General features: G+C 42.8%; 1 protein-coding gene across 1 annotated transcript; it reads right to left on the minus strand.

The window, feature by feature from the left end:
- Positions 1–277: 277 nt before the first annotated feature.
- On the minus strand, positions 278–20811 carry ERCC6L (ERCC excision repair 6 like, spindle assembly checkpoint helicase). The gene is made up of 2 exons (XM_025466181.3): positions 20652–20811; positions 278–3962 (listed from the first exon to the last, which is right to left on the minus strand). Exons 1-2 carry the CDS (start codon positions 20783–20785, stop codon positions 290–292), a joined length of 3807 nt encoding a protein of 1268 aa, XP_025321966.1. The 5' UTR covers positions 20786–20811; the 3' UTR covers positions 278–289.
- Positions 20812–23015: the final 2204 nt, after the last annotated feature.

The following is a 23015-nucleotide window of genomic DNA, read 5'->3' on the forward strand; positions in this document are numbered from 1 at the left end:
CAGTTCTATTAAATTTATAGAGTGTGCCTAAAAGAAAAATGTAAGACTATTCAAGGAAAGAAGTAAATTAACCTAGTGTTCAGGACACCAGAATGTATATATGGAGGAGGGGGGATAGGAAGGAGTACAGAGTAAAGGCCAAATGGACAAAATAGTTAAAAACAAAAACTTGCTCTTTGAGCTCTCTCTCACCTTAAGCCTAAATGCTTCATGCCCCCAGGGAACCCAGTTGTAAGAATGAATGAATTCATACTCAGTGTTTCACTTTAACAGTAAATAGGTTATATTCTCAAGTTTTATTAAGTTGCTTATACAAATTTAAAGTCATGAGCATGACTTCAGGATCTGCACTTTTTATGTCAAGTGCTTTAACTAAGCAGTTTAAGGCCTCCTGTATTTTTCCACACTCTTTCAGTTCTTTTCCACGAATTACAAGAGCCTCATAGTCATTGACAGCCTCTACTGCCTCATCCTGGGGAGAATCAACCAACTGTCTGCCCAACAAAGGCTCAGGGTCACCTGGAGAGGCCTCTTGAACTAAAGCCCCAGGCTCACGTGTAGTTAGCCAGCTGGACTTATGTTCTGAAGGCAGCGTTTCGTCAGGAGGATCTTCGGTGTATTCTGAGACTTCCCCACTGCTTTCCTCGGCTCCTTCCTCCAGATAATCTTCAGCAACTTCTGCTTTGCTGCTGTTGTCAGGTCCTTCCTCCATATCCTCCACGTGGTCTAAAACCACATTAACAAGAGACCTCCTAGAAGCCAGGGATCTTCTAGCATTTACAGACTTATTTATACTGTCAGGTATTTTCAGTGCAAAGAACCTTCCTGGTGGACTGATGTCACTTTTGGGAGTTGAAGCATCAAACTGTTTTATAGGTAAGAACTGACAAGGCGAGGTGAATAGATTTGTGCCTGGAGTATCTTGAAAAGTTTTGTCTTCATTTTCACCATCTGAAAGGATCCTTCTGGCTTTCCTTCTGCCTTTCTTCATATTACCTATTACTACTTCTGGATCATCTTGGGTCTCAGAAAGATCCAAGCTGAGACGCACTTCACCCCGCTCAGACTCTGCTTTAGAATTAGCTGCAGGGCCACACAAGCTGTTTTCATTCTCAGCATGCTGCAAAGACTGACTGGAAAAATTTTGTTCATTGTCTGCAGAGTCTTCCAAGAATAGGTTGAAATCACATGCATACTGTGATGAGGACGCTAAAGGTTCCTCTTCCAACTTGGCCTCATGTACTTGAGCATCCTGTAGTGCACTGCGGGATGCTGACCATTCCTCATCAGCTATTTCAATTACAGATGCGTGTGATTCTGTATTTTGATTTTCATTTGTCATGGGATTAATGGGCCAGGGACTACAGTGAGGCAAAGTCTCATCATCCTTTAGTTGATCTGGATTTGGCCCAAGATCATCTCTGACTGATTCACTAAGGAAATAATTAAAATTTCCCAGAGGGTTCTTTTGCAGTGTCCCCTGTGTAGGCCCCTCTCGCAGTGCCTCTTTTTGTATAGCCATTCCCGATGAGTTGGTCCAGATTTCATCTACACATCCACATCCCTTAGGTAAGATAGCTACAGAGTCAGCATCAGATGTACTTACAAGTGAGTGACTACCATCTTGCAAGACGGTAACATTCATCTTTATATTGGAGATATCTTGATTCTCATTCTCTTTGGGCAGATCATCAATGATTACACTTGCCATCTGGGAACTGATTACTTCTTCCTGGATATGGTAAGTAGGTAGATGTGATGAGGGCCAAGGCTGTGGTTTATTCATTTCAGGGCATTTCTTCTTTGTTTGAGAAGGAAACAGAGGTTCTCTCAGCCAGGTCCCCTCATTTCCAGTTCTTTGTTTTTCCACTAAGAGCTCTGTATTTTGAGACTCTAATTCAACAAGGAATTGAGCTTTCTGAACCCTTTGTTGAATATAATGAGATTCTTCAATCACGTCAAGCTCTTCTTTAACAGACAGATCCCGTGTGTACATCAAATCGTGGTCTGAGATTCCAGCTATCCCCAAAGAGTGCAAGTAGGCAATATGTTCATCTAGTATCTTATCAGATCTCCTCTGAGCAGCATGCAAAGACTGAAGCTGCAGCTGGGTTGCAGAGTTCTGAAAATCCTCAATTGTAAAGAGCTCTCTTAATTCTTGTTTAGTAAAATATCGGAAAGGGTTCTTCTTATCACCAGTAGTTTGTCTGATTAGTGAGTCCTTGAAAACCTGTCTTCTGTATATTTTCTCCTCTACGGTCCCACAAGTAATCAGCCTATAAACTACAATATTTTCCTTTTGTCCAATTCGGTAGACTCTATCCACAGCTTGAGCATCAGTTGCAGGATTCCAACTAGGGTCAAAAATGACCACTCTAGTTGCTGCAGTTAACGTTAAGCCAACACCACCTACTTGAGTGGTAAGCAGAAAAACAGAGTAATCTTTATTTTGCTGGAATAAGTGGATTCTTTTTTCTCGTTCCACAAGATGTGTAACTGTTCCATCAACTCGCAATATCTTAAAGTGCCGATTCTTTAAGAGGCGTTCAATGATGTTTAGAATTTGTCTCGATTGGGAAAACACCAGAGTTTGATGTCCTTCATCTCGCAGTCTCCTAAGCAGCTCTATTAGAAATATCATTTTTCCAGATTCTTCCATCAGTGTATCATCAGTTACGTGATCAATATGGTCCACGTCTGAGGCATCCTCCCCTTCATTTTCACCTTGAACAGAGAATTTTACAGACCCTAAACTCAACAAATGACGAGCCCGTGCAGATAGCAGCCTTGGATGATCACACAGCTTCTTTAAGACACCTAGCTCAGCCAGAGGTGAGCGTGTCTCCATTAACAATTCCTTGATATGATCCAGGGACACGAATTTCCTGTATATTTCTTCTTGTAAAGGCCTAAGACGTATCCAAATAATTAAATCATTTTTCCTGGAAAGGGAAGGCATTTTACAAATGGCATCACCATCTGGATTCTTTTCACTAAATCTGATCTCCTCTGGGGTACTTGACTTTTTTTGTACCTCTTCTTTAGTCCTCCTGAGAAAATGAGATTTTATGATTGCCATCAAGTTTTCAGATATTTTCAATCCCAAGGCTTTTTCCCCTGGGGTAGCATCCTTCTCTCTCGCTCTCATAATAGGATTTTCATACTCTATTTTAAAAGTTTTTAATGTTCCTAGCAGGGACCCTTGACAAGCAAAATCAAATAGGGACCACAGTTCTTGTAAATTATTCTGGATTGGGGTTCCTGTGAGGAGGATGCGATTCCTGGCAGGGACAGCACGAGCACATATTGCTGACTTAGTAGATGAGGTTTTTATTTTATGTGCTTCATCAAGGATGACGTAGTCCCACACAAACTCTTGGCCATTCAAGCTTGAAAGTTGCTGCCAATTATTGATTAACATTTGATATGTGGTGATAATGACACCATTCCTTTGCTGAATCCGATTGAGGTTTCTGGTACGTTCATCCTTACTAGAACCGTGAAAGGTTTTGACTCTCATTCCTGGAGTCCACTTAACAAATTCTTTTATCCACGTGCTAATGAGATTGGTTGGCATGATCAGCAGCACATGACTCACAAGTGTAGCATCAAACATACCAGAAAGGAAAGCGATGATTTGAACAGTCTTCCCTAATCCCATATCATCTGCCAAGATGCCACCTTTTCTTCCATCCCTATATAGGCTATAGAGGAAAGCTACACCTTCCTTCTGGTGTTCAAATAGTTGGTTGTGCAGTTCTCGATAAAGCAGAAGGCCAGAGTTGCACACATCTGTGAATTCATCATCTCCATGTTCTGCCAACTCCTCCAAGGCTTCCTGTATTTTTTGGATTCTGCTCATCACCTTTTCATTGGGAAAAATGTCCTTTGCCAAATTGAAAAGTTTAAATGCTTCTTCCAGATCCCCATTCTTAGTTGCTTCTTTGGCCTCCTTCACATATCTGTTTTAAAAAGGTAAAAAAAAAAAAAAAAATATATATATATATACACACACACACACAGATTAGAAAGGAAGGAAGCAGATTGAATATTCAATCAATAACACTTTAGAGTCCATTTTGGAATCCAAACTGCAGTTGGGCTTTTAATATCCTCAATTCAGGATGGGAGACATTGCCAACAACACCTTCAAGCACTATTTGTGAGAAATGTATGTGCAAAGGTTACTGGTTCCACAGTATTTCTTAAAATGCCACCCATAAGTATAGAGTGGTATTTTCTTGTAAAACAAACCAACCAACCAACCTATACCTATATCATGAGAGTGTGGAAACAGGAAAGATACATGGGCACTTTTCAGTTTTTATTTTTCTGGACCTCTGTGATACATTTGACACTAATCATTCCCTCCTTAAAATTCCCTCCTTCCACTGGATTCCTCTAGATTCCTCCTGGTTTCCTCCCACATCACTGGCCATTTCTTCTGCTCTTCTTCCCATAGGGCTCAGTCCTGGCCCTTCTTCTCACTTCTTTTACTCTCTCCTCTGGCCTTCCACCCCCACCTAATGGGTTTATGAAATCACTCTCTCCATTCCAGGGCTTGCCCCCAAAGTCTAGTCTAGATCCATATTTTAACGGCCTTCTGGATGTCTCCACTTGAAAAAGTCTCACAGGCAACTCGAATTAATCCAAAATTAAACTAATTATTTCCCCTCCAAAAACATGTTTCTCCATTTATGTGGTAGTAAATGACACTACTATCAACTTAGCCATCAAGCTAGAAATCTGAAGATCATCCTTGACTCCAGTTCACATGAGGTCATCCTTGATATCCCCTCTTTTAATCACCCCCTCCCCTAGCCAGATAATCCCCAAGCCCTAGTAACTTTGTTTCCCAGGTATAACCTGTGTCTCTCCATCTCCACTACCACTACTGTGGTTCAAGTCACCATTACTTCTGGCCTGGGTAGTCACAACTTCTTACTCACTGGTCTTACATCCACTCTTGGCCCCTCTGATACATTCTCTACATAGCAGCCAGTGATACTGTCTTAAAATGTAAAATTTAAGGAAAAAATGTAAAAGAAATCATGTCACTCCTCTGCTTAAAATTCTTCAGGTTTATGGTCCAAAAGGATGCCAAAATAATTCACTGAGGAAAGAATAGTCTTTTCAACTATCATGTGCAAAAGAAATAAATTGGTCCCCTCTCTCACAAAAATTAACTTTAAATGGATCAAAGAGGAACAACTGGGTGGCTCAGTGGTTGAGCATCTACCTTTGATTCAGACTGTGATCCTGGGGTCCTGGGATCAAATCCTGTTCAGGCTCCCCACAGGGAGCCTGCTTCTCCCTCTGCCTATGTCTCTGCCCCTCTCTCTGTGTCTCTCATGAATAAATAAAATCTTTTTTTTAACATTTTTAAAATTTTTATTTATTTATGATAGTCACACACACAGAGAGAGAGAGAGGCAGAGACACAGGCAGAGGGAGAAGCAGGCTCCATGCACCGGGAGCCCGACGTGGGATTCGATCCCGGGTCTCCAGGATCGCGCCCTGGGCCAAAGGCAGGCGCTAAACCGCTGCGCCACCCAGGGATCCCTAAATAAAATCTTTTAAAAAATAAAATAAAATGGATCAAAGAACTAAACATAATTGCTAAGACTACAAAGCCCTTCGAAGAAAATATCGGCATAAATCTTTGTTACCTTGGTTTTCGCAATGGTCTCTTAGATATGATGCCAAACACACAAGCAACCAAAGGAAAAATAAAAATTTTTTTTTTTTTTTTTATTTATGATAGTCACAGAGAGAGAGAGAGAGGCAGAGACATAGGCAGAGGGAGAAGCAGGCTCCATGCACCAGGAGCCCGATGTGGGACTCGATCCCGGGTCTCCAGGATCACGCCCTGGGCCAAAGGCAGGCGCCAAACCGCTGCGCCACCCAGGGATCCCCAACCAAAGGAAAAATAAATCGGGTTTCACCAAAAAAAAACTTGTGTTTCAAAGTATACCATTAAAAAAATGAAAAGACAACCCAAAGAATGGGAGAAAATATTTGTAAATCATGTATCTGATAAGTGATCTGTACCTAGAACATATAAAAAAATCTTACAACTCAAAAATTAAAAGACACCACATGGGCACCTGGGTGGCTTGGGTCAATTAAGCACTCGACTCTTGATTTTGGCTCAGGTCATGATCTCAGGGTCATGAGATTGAGTCCCATGGTAAGTTCAGCAGGGAATCTCCTTAAGATTTTCTTTCTCCCTCTCTCTCTGCCCCTTCCCCTGCTCATGCACTCTTTGTCACCAAAATCAATCTTTTAAAAAAGACAAATAACACAATTTAAACATGGGCAAAAAAAAAAAATAAAAAAAAAAAAAATAAACATGGGCAAAGGATCTGAATAGACATTTCTCCAAAGATGATCTGCAAATGGCTAATAAGCACATGAAATAATGCTCAACATCATTAGTCATCAGGGAAATGCAAACCACAACCACAATGAAATACCACCTTATGCCCATTAGGATGACTAGAATCAAAAAGCAAGAAAAAAAAAAAAAAAAAACAAGCACTGGCGACAATGTGGATAAATTAGAACTCTCATAACCCTATTGGTGGGAATGTAAAATGGTGCAGCTGCTTTGGAAATCAGTTTGTCAGTTCCTCAAAAAAGGTATATATGGGGGCAGCCTGGGTGGCTCAGCGGTTTGCGCCTCCATTGGCCCAAGGCGTGATCCTGGAAACCAGGGATCGAGTCCCACATCGGGCTCCCTGCATTGAGCCTGCTTCTTCCTCTGCCTGTGTCTCTGCCTCTCTCTCTCTCATGAATAAATAAATATTTTTTTTAAAAAAGTTACACGTGGAATTACGGTGTAATCCAGGAATTCTACTCTCAGGTACAGACTCAAGAGAAATGAAAATATTTGTCTGCAGAAAATCTTGTACATGAGTGTTCACAGCAGTATTATTCATAAGCCAAAAGGGGAAATAGGGCAGCCCAGGTGGCTCGGCGGTTTAGCGCCTGCCTTCGGCCCAGGGCCTGATCCTGAAGACCCAGGATCGAGTCCCACGTCGGGCTCCCTGCATGGGGCCTGCTTCTCCCTCTGCCTGTGTCTCTGCCTCTTTCTCTCTGTGTATCTCTCATGAATAAATAAATAAAATCTTAAAAAAAAACAAAAGGGGAAATAACACAGATGTCCACCAACTGAGAAATGGATAAAAATGTGGTATGTGTGTGTTTATCTCCATTCAATGGAATATTATGTAGCCATAAAAAGGAATGAAATATTCATGCTATAACATGAATGAACCTTGAAAAAATTTTGCTATATGAATAACCCAGTCACAAAAGGACACATGTTTTATTATTCCATTTATATGAAATGACCAGAATAGGCAAATTCACAGAGAAAAAGAAGTAGATTTGTGGTTGCCAGGGGCTGGGGAATTCTGGGACTTGGGGTAGTTGGTAATGGCTAAAGGGCAAGAAATTTCTTTTTGGGGTGATGAATGTACAACTCTGTGAATATACTAAAAATTAAACAGTACACTTTAAATGGATGAAATGCATGTACAGTATGCAAATTATACTTCCATAAGGCTATTAACAACAAAATATTCTTCAGCGGCTTCCTGTGGCCTACATAATGGAGTTTAAGTTCCTTAGTCAGCCATTCCAAGCCCTCCCTGATACAACCAGGAACTGCTGACCTCTGCCTTAACTCCTGCCACTTCCAGCCTCAAACATTTTAACCCCTATGCCTATCATGCTACTTTGTATCCTCTAACCTTAGGCTCACACCACCCTCCTCCTCCTGGAATGTACTCTCCTTTCACCAAGCTAAACTCACTGAACTCATTGTAAAGACAGTAATTCTCACTGTTAGGCAGAATCTCCTGGAGCGCTTATTAAAACTGATTGCTAGACCCCAAATCCAGACTATCTGATTCTGTAGTGAGGGCCAAGAATTTATATTTCTATAGAGTTCCCAGGTGGTACAGAGACATTTTAAGAGCTGCTTTGATGTAGAGATCAGGTCTCACCCTCAGTTCCCCTAGGACGCCTTCCATCCCTACCCTATCCTCCAGCTGGATCAACTGTTCCACCTCAGGACTCCCTGGTGTGTTCATCTCTATCAGTGCACTTAACACACTATTAAAATTATTTAAAAAACAATCTGGCTAAAAAAAAAACAATCTGGCTGTATTACAAATGTATGAAATAATCTCACTGAAAGGGTAGAGGGAAAACATGCTGATCTAATAACCTAGGAAATGAATGTAATCTGCAAGACTTAAAGCAAAGGAAACAACATAAGCATTGTACTCTAGTGGATAAAGCGGTTTCCCATGCAGTATGGGCTAACAATTTTTTTTAAAGATTTTTATTTATTTATTCATAAGAGACACACAGAAAGAGGCAGAGGCATAGGCAGAGGGAGAAAGAAGCAGGCTCCCTATGGGGAGCTTGATGCAGGACTCAATCCTAGGACCCTAGGACCACAACCTAAGCCAAAAGTAGACACCTAACCACTGAGCAACCCAGGCGTCCCTAACAATTACTTTTTTTTAAAAAAAGAGTTTTCTTATTCATGAGAGACACACAGAGAGAGGCAGAGACACAGGCAGAGGGAGAAGCAGGCTCCACACAGGGACCCCAACACGGGACCTGATGCCGGACTCCAGGATCACATCCTGGGCCGAAGGCAGGCACTAAACCGCTGGGCCACCCAGGGATCCCCAACAAGTAACTGTAAAGAGGAAGCAGTACCTCAGCCAGGTGATTACAGTCAACATCAACAATGATAGATCATGTTAACAGTATGTACCTCTCATAGGATTTGATGAGAAGGGCACTTTATCTCTGTAGTCTTTCCCCGCGAAACCAAAAACCCCAGTCTAGTCATGACAAATGGTGACAAATCCCAATTGAGGGAACATTCTACAAAATAACCTAACCAATACTCCTCAAAACTGTCAAGGTCATCAAAAACTAAGAAAGTCAGGGGCTCAGTAGTTCAGAGTCTGCCTTCAGCTCAGGTTATGATCCTGGGATCCTGGGATCAAGTCCCACATCAGGCTCCCTCTGCATATGTCTCTTCCTCTCTCTGTGTGTCTCTCATGAATAAATTAATAAAATCTTTTTTAAAAATAATAATGTATTGGTATTGGTTCATTGACTGTGAGCAATATACCACACTAATATAAGATGCTACCAACAGGGAAAACTAGGTATGGGGTATGTGGGAACCCTCTGCACTGTATCTAATATTTCTGTAAGTCTAAAACTACTATAAAATTAACTTTATTTATTTCTATTATTTATTTATTCATGAGAGACACAGAGAGAGAAACAGAGACATAGGCTGAGGGAGAAGCAGGCTCCCCGTGGGGAGCCCAACGCGGGTCCCAAGCCCAGGACCCCAGGATCATCACTTCACTGAAGGCAGACGCTCAACCACTGAGCCAGCCAGGCGTCCCAAAAAATTAACTTTGTTTAAAACCAGGGGTGCCTGGGTGGCTCAGTTGTTTAAGCCTCTGCCTTCAGCTCAGGTCATGACCCCAGGGTCCTTGGATCAAGCCCCACATTGGGCTCCCTGCTCAGTTGGAAGCCTGCTTCTCCCTCTGCCTGCTGTTCCTCCTGCTTGCACTTGCTGTCTCTCTCTCTTTTTCTATCCAATAAATAAACAAACAAACAAATCTTATTAAAAAAATAAAACAAAAAAATGATCTGCTTGTGTTATCTGCCTGAACTTGAGAACAGGGATAAGGATCAGGTTTTAGAGCACTCAAGTGAAAGCCAAATGAATAAAAGATGAAGAAGAGGGAAGAGGAAGAAAAGAGCCTACTGGCTGCAAAACTGCAATTCCTACTGTGGCAGGTCAGCTGCCCACCTCCCCAATTCCTGCTGCACTGTAGAAATAAGCTACATTCCCTATTAGTCTGGTCTTGAACCTGAGGGGATAGTGCCAACCCCTGAACTCATTCTCCACTCTGCCTTCCCACCCCCAGGGTGCCTTCAGCTGGACTGCTGGTCTTCTGGCTGGGTCTATGTTCCAGAGCTCGAAGGAGAAAATACATCATATTTTATTACTATTAGATTGTTTCCAAATCCCTAAACCAGTAACCTACCCAGTATCCTGAACCCCTCTGTGGACTGGGCTGCTAATTCCAGCCAGGCTTCCTCCCCAGGAAGTAAAGTGCTGCCTGTGGACCCCAGCTCTAGGTCAGACTCCCCAAAATCATACACCAACCTTTTAAATGGCAACTGTCTGCCCAGACCTCTTACTACCAGACTAAGACTCATATATTGCTGGGTTCTACTTATCCTCTGGAACTCCCACATTTGTCAACCACAACTCGAATTTATAGTATTCCTTGGTCCCCACCACTTTTTTGATTGGGTTGAAGCCCGGTCAGCCAAGCTGCTTCACAGTCCCTATTCCTCCCTAGTTAGCAGGTCTAATACCACATCTCAGCTCTTCCCCTCTACCCTCTCTGCTCCACCAGTGAAGTTGGACCTGGGACAGTATTCATTCCCAGTAATGGAATTGGGGAGAAAAAATGAAATCTGCCTATTATAGCATCACCCTGGATTATCTGGTTATTTACAAGACTACAGTGTTTTCTGTAATACAGTTTGATTTAGCCACTCAACCTCTAATCACTTCCATTTTCTAGGGCTTGAAAGGAAAAATGTCATTTTTACTACTAATGCAATCATGTGTCCATCTATAACACACAAGATCCTCAGTGATTTGGAGAACTTAACACTTCATGGGCTCAAATATTTTTTTTCCCCAAAATCATTCCCCTATTCTTCTTGGGCATGGCTGGGGAAAAGCCAGGCCTGTTTGGGAGCCAACGGGACAAAGGAAAAGTAACCAGTTCAGGAGAAAGAACCCCCTCTCAATCAGAACAAGGAGAAAAACAGTTGCTACAGTATGGGAGAAGGCTAGTTTTTCTTTTCTTTCTTTTTAAAGATTTTATTTAAGAGCGAGAGAGTGCATGCCTGCACAAGAGCATAAGCAGGGGGGAGGGGCAGAGAGAGAAGCAGGCTCCTTGCTGAACAGGGAGTTCCATCCCAGGACCCCAAGATCATGACCTGAGCCCAAGGCAGATGCTTAACTGACTGAACCACCCAGGTTCCCCAGTTTTTATTTTTTACCAATTTAGTAACTCTTTAAAAGGCACTTACATATGAGGTTCTGATATGTTAAAGAACTATTCAGCTGCAAAACTGTCAACCCAGAAGAGAGATTTTCATTCCATAGCAAGGGACAATAAAACACAAATCTTGGGGTGCCTAGGTGGCTCAGTTAAGTAGTTAAGCATTTGCCTTCGGCTCAGGTCATGATCTCGGGGGTCCTGGGATAAGTCCTACATGTGACCTCTGGTTTATCTCAGCTAGAAAAAGTGCCATTGGCTTTGGCTGGATGTTCTCTCCAAATGCTTTCTCCTAAAAAATAATATCCTAGGGCTCTCTGGATAGGAGCCTACACAAGGTTTGGTTTGGGGCTCAACAATGTCCATCTATGTACTGTTTCACCTATAAGACCAAACACTTAAAAGCATTGTAAGGTTTTCTATAGTATTCATTTTCTGTGTCACTGGCTTTGGATTTCACAGATAAGAACTATCTGGACTGAACCATATGGCCCCAAAGAGATCCAAGGTTCTTGGTGCTTTCAGGTCCTCTCTACCCTGTCACAAAGAGATTACAAACAGGCAGGTAGAGCAAGACCTATTTCAAAATGGGTAAAGGCAGGTGGGGAATCTAGTCCCCTTCCTTTGTAACTTAAATCTGAAAGTTTTAGTTGAACTGGGCAAATACGCTTCTGCCAGAATAAACAGGAAGAAGACAGCATCTTCTTACATGTTAACAACATGCCCTCAGAAAGCAGCTGAACTTGCTGGCTAATTACTCCGGAAAAAACAGCTAATCGATAATTATGTCAAAACCAAAATTATCTTTTTTTTTCTGGCATAGATGTGCTTTGGCATCCAGATGGATCATACCAGCCAATGCGCTTCAGCAGGAAATAGTTTCCTCATTTGGGAGAGCATTTGGTGGCTGACATCCTGACTGGCCCTTTCAGATAAAGTCTAACTAAAAATGAAAAATTCTCCAGGAACAATAGTAAATTCTTTAGAGTAGGTACAGACCTCTAGTACCTCCAGTCCCCAATCTGCCAGCCCGAGGTTATCTGGTTAACTGCACTATAGTGCAAAACTCTTGTGCTTCAAGCAAGCACTTGTTCCAGAATTTGAACAGACCCAGGGGTGTTTGGAAACAAGTCCTGAACCCTCAAGTCTGCCTTCAATTCACCTTCAGGCCACCTCAGTGGGAAAGTAGACAAGCTCTTCCATTAAGATGAAAATAAAAATCTAAAAGCCATTACCTAGGTGATGGTTGCAATAATAATTCATTATACTGAATTGTTTGGTACATTTTCCTATATGTATCTTCTATTTCAGAATAAAAGTTTTAGAAGAATGTTACTTGGCAAAATACAACTGAATTGAATATTGGTCTCATATATTGCAAATTTCCTGAACTCTTTCATCAGCTCTTATAATTTTTTGTGGATTCATTAGGGCTTTCTATAAAAAAAAGACCATGTTATCTACAAATATAGATAGTTTTGCTTCTTTCTTTCCAATCTGCATGCCTTTTATTTCTTTGTCTGGCCTATTTGCCCTGGCTAGAACATCCGTTATAATGCTGATTTATATAACGTTGAATAGAGGTGGACATCCTTGTCTTGTTCCTGACATAAGGATGGAAAGCTTTCAGCTTCGAGTTTCTGAAGACATATTTGATTGATTGAGAAAGTTATCTTGTATTCCTAGTTTAAGTTTTTATCGATAAAGGATACTATATTTTCTCAAATGCTTTTTCTGTACCTATTAAGAACATATGACTTTGTCCTTTAGTTTTAGACAGGTTTGCTGTGTCTACTATGAAGTAGAGATGTCAGGTAAGCAGTTGGATACAGGAATCTAGAGTTCAGAAGAGGTCAGGGCTACAGACAAAAATGTGAAAATTCTCTGCATAAAGATGGGATTTAAACCAAGAACCTGTGCAGCCTGGGTTGCTCAGTGGTTTGGCACCGCCTTCGGCCTGGGGCGTGATCCTGGAGACCTGGGATTGAGTCCCACGGGTTCCCTGCATGGAACCTGCTTCTTCCTCTGCCTGTGTCTCTGCCTCTCTCTCGGTCACTCATGAATAAATAAATAAAATCTTTTAAAATAGGGATCCCTGGGTGGCGCAGCGGTTTGGCGCCTGCCTTTGGCCCAGGGCGCGATCCCGGATACCCGGGATCGAATCCCATGTCGGGTTCCCGGTGCATGGAGCCTGCTTCTCCCTCTGCCTGTGTCTCTGCCTCCTCTCTCTCTCTCTGTGACTATCATAAATAAATAAAAATTTGGAAAAAAAAATCTTTTAAAATAAATAAACCAAATACCTGGATAAGATCACCAAAGGAAGGAGTATAATTACAAAAAAAAAAAAAAAAAGCAAAACCTGGCACTCAAAACAAAACAAAACAAAACAAAAAACCTGGCACTCCAAGACTGCAACATTAAGAACATTTATGGAAGAGTTCTACCTAACGAATATAAAAACAATGGTAAAGTTAGAAAATTACCACTTTGTAATTTCTTTTAAGATTTTATTTAATTATTCATGAGAGACATAGAGAGAGAGAGACAGAGACACAGGTACAGGGAGAAGCAGGCTCCATGCCGGGAGCCTGACACGGGACTTGATCCCGGGTCTCCAGGATCACAACCCAGGCTGAAGGCAGCACTAAACCGTCGAGCCACCTGGGCTGCCCACCACTTTGTAATTTCTAATTAAATACTTGATTTGGGCAATGATTATTAATGGATGAAAAGCTGATGGGGAACTGAGTACCCACAGGATGCCAAAATATCCCCAACATATTATTTATTCATCATAAGGGGGGAAATGCAATTTTGCAAAGGAGTGATCAGCCTGTGAGCACCTGATCCCACTGACCAATCTTAACATTACTAAAACTGGGACTATCCGACATTATATGCTTCTTGCTATGAGGCAATAAGAAGTACACAGCCTCAGGGCACCTGGGTGGCTCAGTGGTAGAGCGTCTGCCTTTGGCTCGGGGCATGATCCCGGGGTCCTGGGATGGAGTCCCACATCAGGCTCCCCATGGGGAGTCTGCTTCTCCCTCTGCCTACATCTCTGCCTCTCTGTGTGTCTCTCATGAATAAATAAATAAAATCTTTTTTTAAAAAAAAAAAAGTAAGGCAGCCCGGGTGGCTCAGCGGTTTAGAGCCGCCTTCAGCCCAGGGCATGATCCTGGAGTCCCGGGATCAAGTCCCACGTCAGGCTCCCTGCATGGAGCCTGCTTCTCCCTCTGCCTGTGTCTCTGCCTCTTTCTGTCTCTGTGTTTCTCATGAATAAATAAATAAAATCTTTTTTAAAATAATAATAAAAATTTTAAAAAAGAAGTATACAGCCTCACCTTTGAAATATTCATGCCAAAAATATTGATCCTTAATCTTTTTTTTGCTACAGTTTTTATTTTTATTAAGATACAATTGACATACAACATTGCATTAGTTTCAGGTGTAAAACATAGTGATTCTGTATTTGTATATACTGTGTAATTATCATCATAATAAGTCTAGTTATCATACATCACATAGATAATTATAGAATTTTTTTCTTGGGTTTAGAACTTTGAAAATTTGCTCTCTTAGCAACTTTCAAATATGCAATGCAGTATTACTAACTACAGTTCTATAGTTAACTATATAACCATGTTATACATTACATATCCATTACTTATTTGTTTTATAACTGGAAGTCTATAGCTTCTGATTCCCTTTACCCATTTTGCCCACCCTCCTGCCCTCCATCTCAGGCAATCACCAATCTGTTTTCTGTATCTATGAGCTTGTTTTTTTTAAGATTCCACATATAAGTGAAATCATATGGTATTTGTCTTTCTATCTGACTTATTTTACTTAGCATAATGCCTAAAGGTCCATCCATGTGGTCACAAATGGCAAAATCTTATTCTTTTTTATTGCTGAATAATATTCTATTGTGTATTTGTGTGTGTATATATAGGACATTTCTTTGTCCATTCCATCAAGCCCTTAAATTTAAGTTACAGGAGATGGGAGAACAAGCTAATGACACTACAAGGAAGCTGTAAGACTAATCCAAATCATTGGCATAGAAATAAAAGTTGGGGGTGGGGAGCGATTGTTCTAGATTAAAAGACTTTAAAAATATAACTAAATGCAGTGTGTGGACCTTCTCTAGGTCCTAATTCAAACAAACCAATTATAAAAAGATTTCAGACCACTTGAAAAATATGAATATGATCTGTGTATTAATAACAAGGAATTAGCTTGTTTTGTTAGCTGATACATTATAATTATCTCATAAAAATGGGTTCTTTTTTAGAGATGCACTAAAGAATTTAAGGATGGGATTCTGGGATGTCTTAGAATTTACTCTAAAGTACGTTAGACAAGGGGCACTTGGGTGGCTCAGGGGCTGAGCATCTGCCTTTAGCTCAGGGCATGATCCCAGAGTCCGAGGATTGAGTCCCACATCAGGCTCCCCTTTAGGAGCCTGCTTCTCCCTGTGCTTATGTCTCTGCCTCTCTCTGTGTCTCTCATGAATAAATACAATCTTTAAAAAATAAAAAAGTGAAGAAAAATAACATATGTTAGACAAAAAACGTGAGGCTATGAAGAGGAATCAGCAGAACCTGAGAAGCAGCCACCAGCAGGGTAAAAAGAAAATCAGGAGAGCAACGGGTCCTGGAAGCCAAGTGAATCAAGTGTTTCACAGAGAAGTGATCAACATTATCAAATGCTGCTGGTAAATCAAGGCAGATGAGGATTATGAAGTGACCGTTTATGAAATCATTAGTGACCTTGACAGAAGCAGTTTGAGTACAGTGACAGAAGAAAGTGGGTGACAGAGAATTTTTTTTTGGGGGTGACAGAGAATTAAGAAAGAGAGCAGCATACAAGTGACAGCAAGAGAATATGGACAATACAGAGTACATACAAATGCATGACAGAGGGAGAGAGAGAAACACAGTTGAGTGAGGGACAAAAGGTGGGTAACATAAGACAGACGGTGGGTGACAGAAATAAACAGAGGGTGGACGACTCTACCAGTCATCATTTATTGCCTCAGTTCCAAATTCACCCCTCAATACCTATTCTGTGATAATGGACTGAATTCCTTCAAACATCTGTCCTTTATGGTGAACACGATGCTAATCTTTCTCAGTAGAGGGCATCTGAAAGACACCACAGGAGGAAGGGGCTCTCCGAAGTTCTGGCTGCTGCTGCAGGAGCAGGACAACAGAGCAGCCCACAGGCGCGCACACACAGAATATGCAGTCCCTCGATGACCTTGAAGCCTCCACCTGGCCTGTCAATAACCTTCTTGCAGCCCTCTCAAATAGAAACCACCTCCCCCGGCAGCTTACCTGTGCCCTGGGCCCCCATATCTTCTGCATGTACACACCAAAGAGTTGCTGATAGGCTGCTCACCACCAGCACTCCAGATTGGCCTGGGCAAGGCAGAGCATTACTCTGCTATACAGTGGGCTGAACTACACCTTCTCCAATGAGGTCTGAGCTTCAGGCTTGAGGAGAGGATCCCCTTCCAACTTTGTCCTTCCTTGGTACTCTCCCTTAGCCCAAAGACACCATATGGAGTTTCCTTATTTCTTACAGTCACATATTTATCAATTTAATAACTCTTGGGATCCCTGGGTGGAGCAGCGGTTTGGCGCCTGCCTTTGGCCCAGGGCGCGATCCTGGAGACCCGGGATCGAGTCCCACGTCGGGCTCCCGGTGCATGGAGCCTGCTTCTCCCTCTGCCTGTGTCTCTGCCTCTCTTGCTCTCTCTGTGTGATTATCATAAATAAAAATTTAAAAAAAATTTAATAACTCTTTATATTGAAATGCCGGTTTCAATATGCTGTACGGTTTCTACCTCCTGATTGGACCCAGAATGATACAGTGGCAGAGAGAAAAAGAGGGAAGGTGAGAGAATGAGAGTGGGTAACAGAAAGGGTGACAGGAACAAGGCGGGTAACAGAGGTAGAGAGTGGGTGACAGAGATCACGGATGACATACAAAGGGGAAAGGGGCAACAGCAGGGAGGAAGACAGAAACAGAAAGAGTATGTGGATGAGACAGAATGGACAACAGTGTGGGCAGGTCAATGACAGTGTCAACAAATGGGCGACAGGAGGGAGAAGGGGGCAATAGAAGGATGTGGTGGGTGACAGAGACACAATGGGAGAGAGGGAGCAAGAAAATACAAGTGTCAGAGAGGGAGAGTGAGTGACAAAGGTGGGTGGCACAGAGGGAGAGAGAATGGATAACAGGAAGAGATAGGACAAAAGTGGGGAGAAGGGGACGGTGGGCAAGAGAGGAGGTGGTGGGTGGGGGGCATCACCAAGGGAGAGCATGACTGACACTGAGAGTGTGTGACAGTCACTGTATATGACAGAAGATGAAGGTATGTGAAAGAGGAAACGTGCAGAGAGTGTGTGACAGCAGGTTTCAAAGTTTTCTTTTGTATCTTAGGCAGGAGGGGCAGAGACATGAGGAAGGAGGGACAGCAAGGGGAAAGAGGAGAGGGAAGAAGAGAGACAGAGAAACTATGTGAGAGGAGTGTGCCAAGGAGGACAATGAAGAGTGAAGAAGGTAGAGAGGGCACCTGGGTGGCTCAGTGGTTAAGCATCTGCCTTCGGCTCAGGTCATGATCCCAGGGTCCTGGGATTGAGTCTTGCATAGGGCTCCCTGCAGGGGGCCTGCTTCTCCCTCTGCCTATGTCTCTGCCTCTCTGTGTGTCTTTCATGAATAAATAAAATCTTTTTTAAAAAAAGGTAGAGAAGGTGATGCTTTGTGCGAGGAGGTTTCAGTGTAGGCAGATTTGGAAGAGGACAGGAGAAAAAGTAGGAGAAATAAAAGAGAGATTGTGAGTTGATGGGCAATGAGAGACAAGAAAGGTGTGAGGGTAAAGTGGGATTGTGAGAGCAAAAGATGACTGTAGGGCACCTGGGAGGCTGTCAGGAAAGATCATGTGAGAGCAAGTAAGAGGTACCCATATGAGAGGCAGTGTTGGGGAAATCAATGCACTTGCTTGCTCAGGGAAAGGAGGGGAGGGAGCTGAAGGGCTTAATCCTTTCTATCCCCATTTTCTGGATGAGAAAATTGAGGCTCAGAATAGTCAAGTGACTCATTTGAGGTTTCCCAGCTAGTAGGTGGCAGAGCCATAATTAGTACCCCAAATGCCTCAACTCTAAAGCTACTACTCTACCATACAACACCACCTCACTGTTTTCCCCAAATCTTCTTTAAAGAAGTCATGTAACGTAGTCCAAAGATATGATTTTCTTCCTCTGTAAGGAAACCTTTTAGCTTATCACAGCCTTGAAACATACTTTTAGGGAAGCCTGGGTGGCTCAGCGGTTGAGCGTCTGCCTTTGGCTCAGGGTGTGATCCCAAAGTTCCGGGATCGAGTCCCACATCGAGCTCCCTAAGAGGAGCCTGCTTCTCCCTCTGCCTAGGTCTCTGCCTTCTCTCTGTGTCTCTCATGAATAAATAAATATAATATTTTTAAAAAGAAACGTACTTTTATTGAAAGGGAGACAGAACTATTTCACTGCCCCCAATTTATTTATTTGTATTATATCAAAATTTAGAACCTTCTGTGCATCAAAGGACACTACCAACAGAGTGAAAAGGCAGCCTACAGAATGGGAGAAAATATCTGCAAATCATATATCTGATAAGGAGTTAATATCCAGAATATATTAAGAAAAAAACAATCCACCTAAAAAATGGGCAAAGGACCTGAAGGAACATTTCTCCAAAGAAGATATACAAAAGGCCAATAAGCACAGGAAAAGATGCTCCACATCACTAATCATTAGAGAAATGCCAAAGGAAAAAAATCCCAATGAGAAACCACTTCATTATCATTTGAATGGCTGGTAACAACAACAACAAAATCAGAATATAACAAGTGTTGGCGAGAACATGGAGACATTGGAACCCTTGTAAACTGTTGGAGGGAATGTATAATTGTGCAGCTGCAATAAAAGACTAGAGAAACGTTAAAAATAGGATTACCATGTGATCCAGCAATCCCACTTCTGGCGAGATATCCAAAAGAATTGAAAGCAGAATCACCAAGAGACATTTGCACACCCATGTTCAAAGCAGCCCCGTTGACAATCAAGAGATGAAAGCAACCCCAAGTGTCCATCACTGATAAATAGGTAAACAAAATATGATATGTGCATACAATGGAATATTATTCAGTCCTTAAAAGGAAGGAAATCCTGTCACATTACACAGTATGGATGAACCGTGATGCAATTATGCTACCTGAAACAAACCAGTCCCCAAAAGACAAATACTGTATGATTCCACTTGTATGAAGTCCCTAGAATCAAATTCACTGGGACATAAGGTAGAATAGTGGCTACCAGGGGCTGGGGGAGCAGGGAGTGAGAAGTTGTTTAACAGGTAGTTTTAGTTTTGCAAAATGAAGAGTTCTGGAGATGGACAGGATGATGCTTTAACAACAGTAGTAAAAAATAATAACAAAAGTAGTAATGTATTTGGGCAGCCTGGGTGGCTCAGCGGTTTAGCGCCGCCTGCAGCCCAGGACGTGATCCTGGAGCCTCTGGATCAAGTTCCACATCAGGCTCCCTGCATGGGGCCTGTTTCTCCCTCTGCCTGTGTCTCTGCCTCCCTCTGTGTGTCTCTATGAATAAATAAATAAAGTCTTTGAAAAAAACAAATGGTTTCTTTATATAAAAAAAAGTAGTAATGTATTTAATACCACTGAACTGTACACTTAGGAATGGTGACAATAGGGACGCCCAGGAGGCTCAGCGGCTGGGTGTCTGCCTTCCACCCAGGGCGTAAATCTGGGGTTCCCAGATGGAGTCCCGCATCGGGCTCCCTGCATGGAGCCTGCTTCTCCCTCTGCCTTGTCTCTGCCTCTCTTTCTCTGTCTCTCATGAATAAATAAAATCTTAAAAAAAAAAAAAAAAGAAATGGTGACTGGTAAATTTGATGTATTTTATCACAACTGAAAAGTTTAAATCTCACTCCCACATCATCATGCCCCCCACCCTTAGCCATATGGTGACCGCTTACTCCTTCAACACGAATGTCTTCTCCTGAGGCCGAACTTTGTGGTTGGCCACTTCCGCCCATACTATGCCTCGCACATTATACCTCTTGCGGCACTTATCAAATATTACAGTGACTATTGGCTTACCTATCCCTCTCCACTACCAAATGATAAGCATTTTGGGGGTAGGGTCAGTGTTTTACTCATCTCTGCAACCCCCAGGCCTGGCGTTTGGTAGACTCAAGAAAGGCATGATCAGTGGAAGTTCTGGCTTTTAAGATTTTAAGAGAGCTATCTGACCCAAAAAAAGAGGTATCGGGAGGCTCCCCAGGCTTTAGAAATCTGGACAGATTCCCACGCCTTACTCAGAGAACGCGAGGGCGCCTCTCACCGGGCTCCACCTCAGCAGCCTGGGCCGCTGGGAGGGTCCGAGGGCTTCCCACTCCGACTCCCGGCCGGGGCCTGCGAGCTAGGCCCGCCCGGAGGCCCAGACATACCTCTGGTAAAGGGCGGCCTGCTCTGGGCTTAAGGCCGCGGCTTCCACAGACCCTCGGGACGCCTCCATGACCCTCAGTTTGGTTCCAGGTATTTCAACCGAAGATTGAATTTCGCCCGCTCCCACGCTACGCATGCGCCGTGCGCCTCAGGAGAGGCAGGACCAACCGTTGGCCTCCTGGCTGGCCAATCCGCAGCGCCGCACTCGGCGCTAACGCCTGAGCCCGCCCACGTAGGTCGCGCGCCCGCGCTTACGCGCCCTGGAGCTAAGAGGCAGTTGCAGCCCCAGCGGAGTGGGACGGCTTCGTGTCCTGTTCCTCTAGCGTAGTCAATCCAATCCAAACCGTGCTTCAGCACATTTGTGCCTGTGCGTGTGCCACCCTCGTGAGTGAAGTAGAATGCCTGCTATGATCTCAGTCATTGTAGTGGCCCCTAGAGACCTTCATAGCCCACGCCCCAAAATTTCCTTCTTTCCATGCTCGCCATTGCCTGGCGCTGAGCAGGCTTTGAATTCAAACACCCTGGGAGGCATGGTCCCCATGACTTAAACTCACATTGAAGGGTCTTCAAGAGCCAAGCCAAAGCTCTCATTTAAGAAATTAGTAGTGCTATAAAGCATGGTCACCATTTCTTTAGAAGCTCCAACTAGGATGCAATCATATTTTCAAACGTAGAGCTCAGGCAGGAGTCGTGCTAAGTGAGTTTAAGTGGCTTGCTTGGGGGGATCCTAAATAGGTTGTGGGCCAACAAAAATTGTCCTTGTTCTTACATTGTTCAAAACGTACTTTGTGATTCTTCAAGGTACTAATTAACATTCAGTATTTGAAAACTCACCTAACTGACCCAGTCATGCCCACCCTAAGTCCTGAGGTTTTTAAGCTTTTTGTAAATTTCATAGATCATTAGGAGCTTAAAAAGGTATCTTCTGAAAAGAGAATATGGGCTATTTTCCTGGTTCACATGATGTTTAGTCATATTTTCATATGGCTTTAAGTCTTTTCTGTTAAGAGGGCTTTGGGTATACTATTATCCTCAGCAAAAACTGAGGTTCAGGAACATCAAGTGACTTTGCCTAAGGTTCCAAAGCTAGAAGATGGCAGAGCCAGAATTCAATACCATGTCTATACAGACAAAAATCAATGTTCATTCACTGTGTCCACTGCTTATTGCTGGAAAGAAGAGGACAGTAGTGGGAAATGAGGGTGATGAAGTAATCAGAAGCCAGTTTGTGAAAGAGCTTGTTTACCCTGTTGAAGTGTTTGATCACTTCTTTTCCTGGAGACAAGTTGGGATGGGGGTAGGTTGAGTGTGCAGGTGTGCTGGATACCCAAAGTATGAGTGTGAGAGAAGAAGGGCTGGTGGGGAGCATTCCATAAGAAAGGAAAAAAAGAGGAGCACAAAAAATCTTCATCGTCAATTTGGGGAAGGCCATCTCCAGTTGTGCTTTGGCTCCAGGGTCTACCATCATCACTTCTATATCCTTGGAACACTTGAGCACTCAAAATGGAGCAAAGCAAAACCCTGATTACTGTCTTAGGCAGCTGCCCTTCTGTGGGCTGTAGAGAAAAGCTTAGAAGGAACTCCCTCAGGACCCAGGCTCCCGCCTCCCTGTTTCCCAGCTGTCGTGATCTGCCAAAGACTCTGAATACTGGGAAGAAAGGAACTACTTTGCAGCTTGCCTGCCCTTAGGCTACTGGATTTTTCTGTTTTTTTTTTCTCACACCCCGAGGATATTATTCAGCCATAAAAAAGAATGAAATCTTGCCATTTGCAATGACATGGATGGAGCTAGTGTATACACTAGCATTATAATGCTAAGCAAAATAATCCAGTCAGAGAAAGACAAATACTCTGAGTTCACTCATGTGGAATTTAGGAAATAAATCAAATGAGCAAAGGGAAGAAAAAAAGAGACAAACCAAGAAACAAACTCTTAACTATAGAGAACAAACTGATGGTTACCAGAGGGGAGGTAGGGGGTGGGTTAAATAGGTGACGGAGATTAGGGAAGGCAATTGTGATGAGCACCAGGTGATGGTGCCTAAAATACTAGAGTTGAGAGGGGACTTTTTTGGCATCCAGTCCAGAGTCACAGGTGAGCAAACTGTCACTGGTAAAGAAGGAAGTGACTGGTCCAAAGTCATACTGTGACTCAGTGGCAGAAACAGGACTCAACCGAGGTTCCTTGACTCCTAGCCCAGTGCTCTTTTGAGCACCGATCATGGCACAGGAGGAGATAGGTAAACTGGGTGTCAGCAAAATACTGTTCATGGGGACTAAGAATGGAAGAGTGATTTTTTAAAAGATTTTATTTATTTATTCATTTATTTATTTATTTATTTTGAGAAACAGAAAGAGAGAGAAAG

This window comes from Canis lupus, chromosome X, assembly GCF_003254725.2.
Source record: "Canis lupus dingo isolate Sandy chromosome X, ASM325472v2, whole genome shotgun sequence".
NCBI classification, from domain to species: domain Eukaryota; kingdom Metazoa; phylum Chordata; class Mammalia; order Carnivora; family Canidae; genus Canis; species Canis lupus.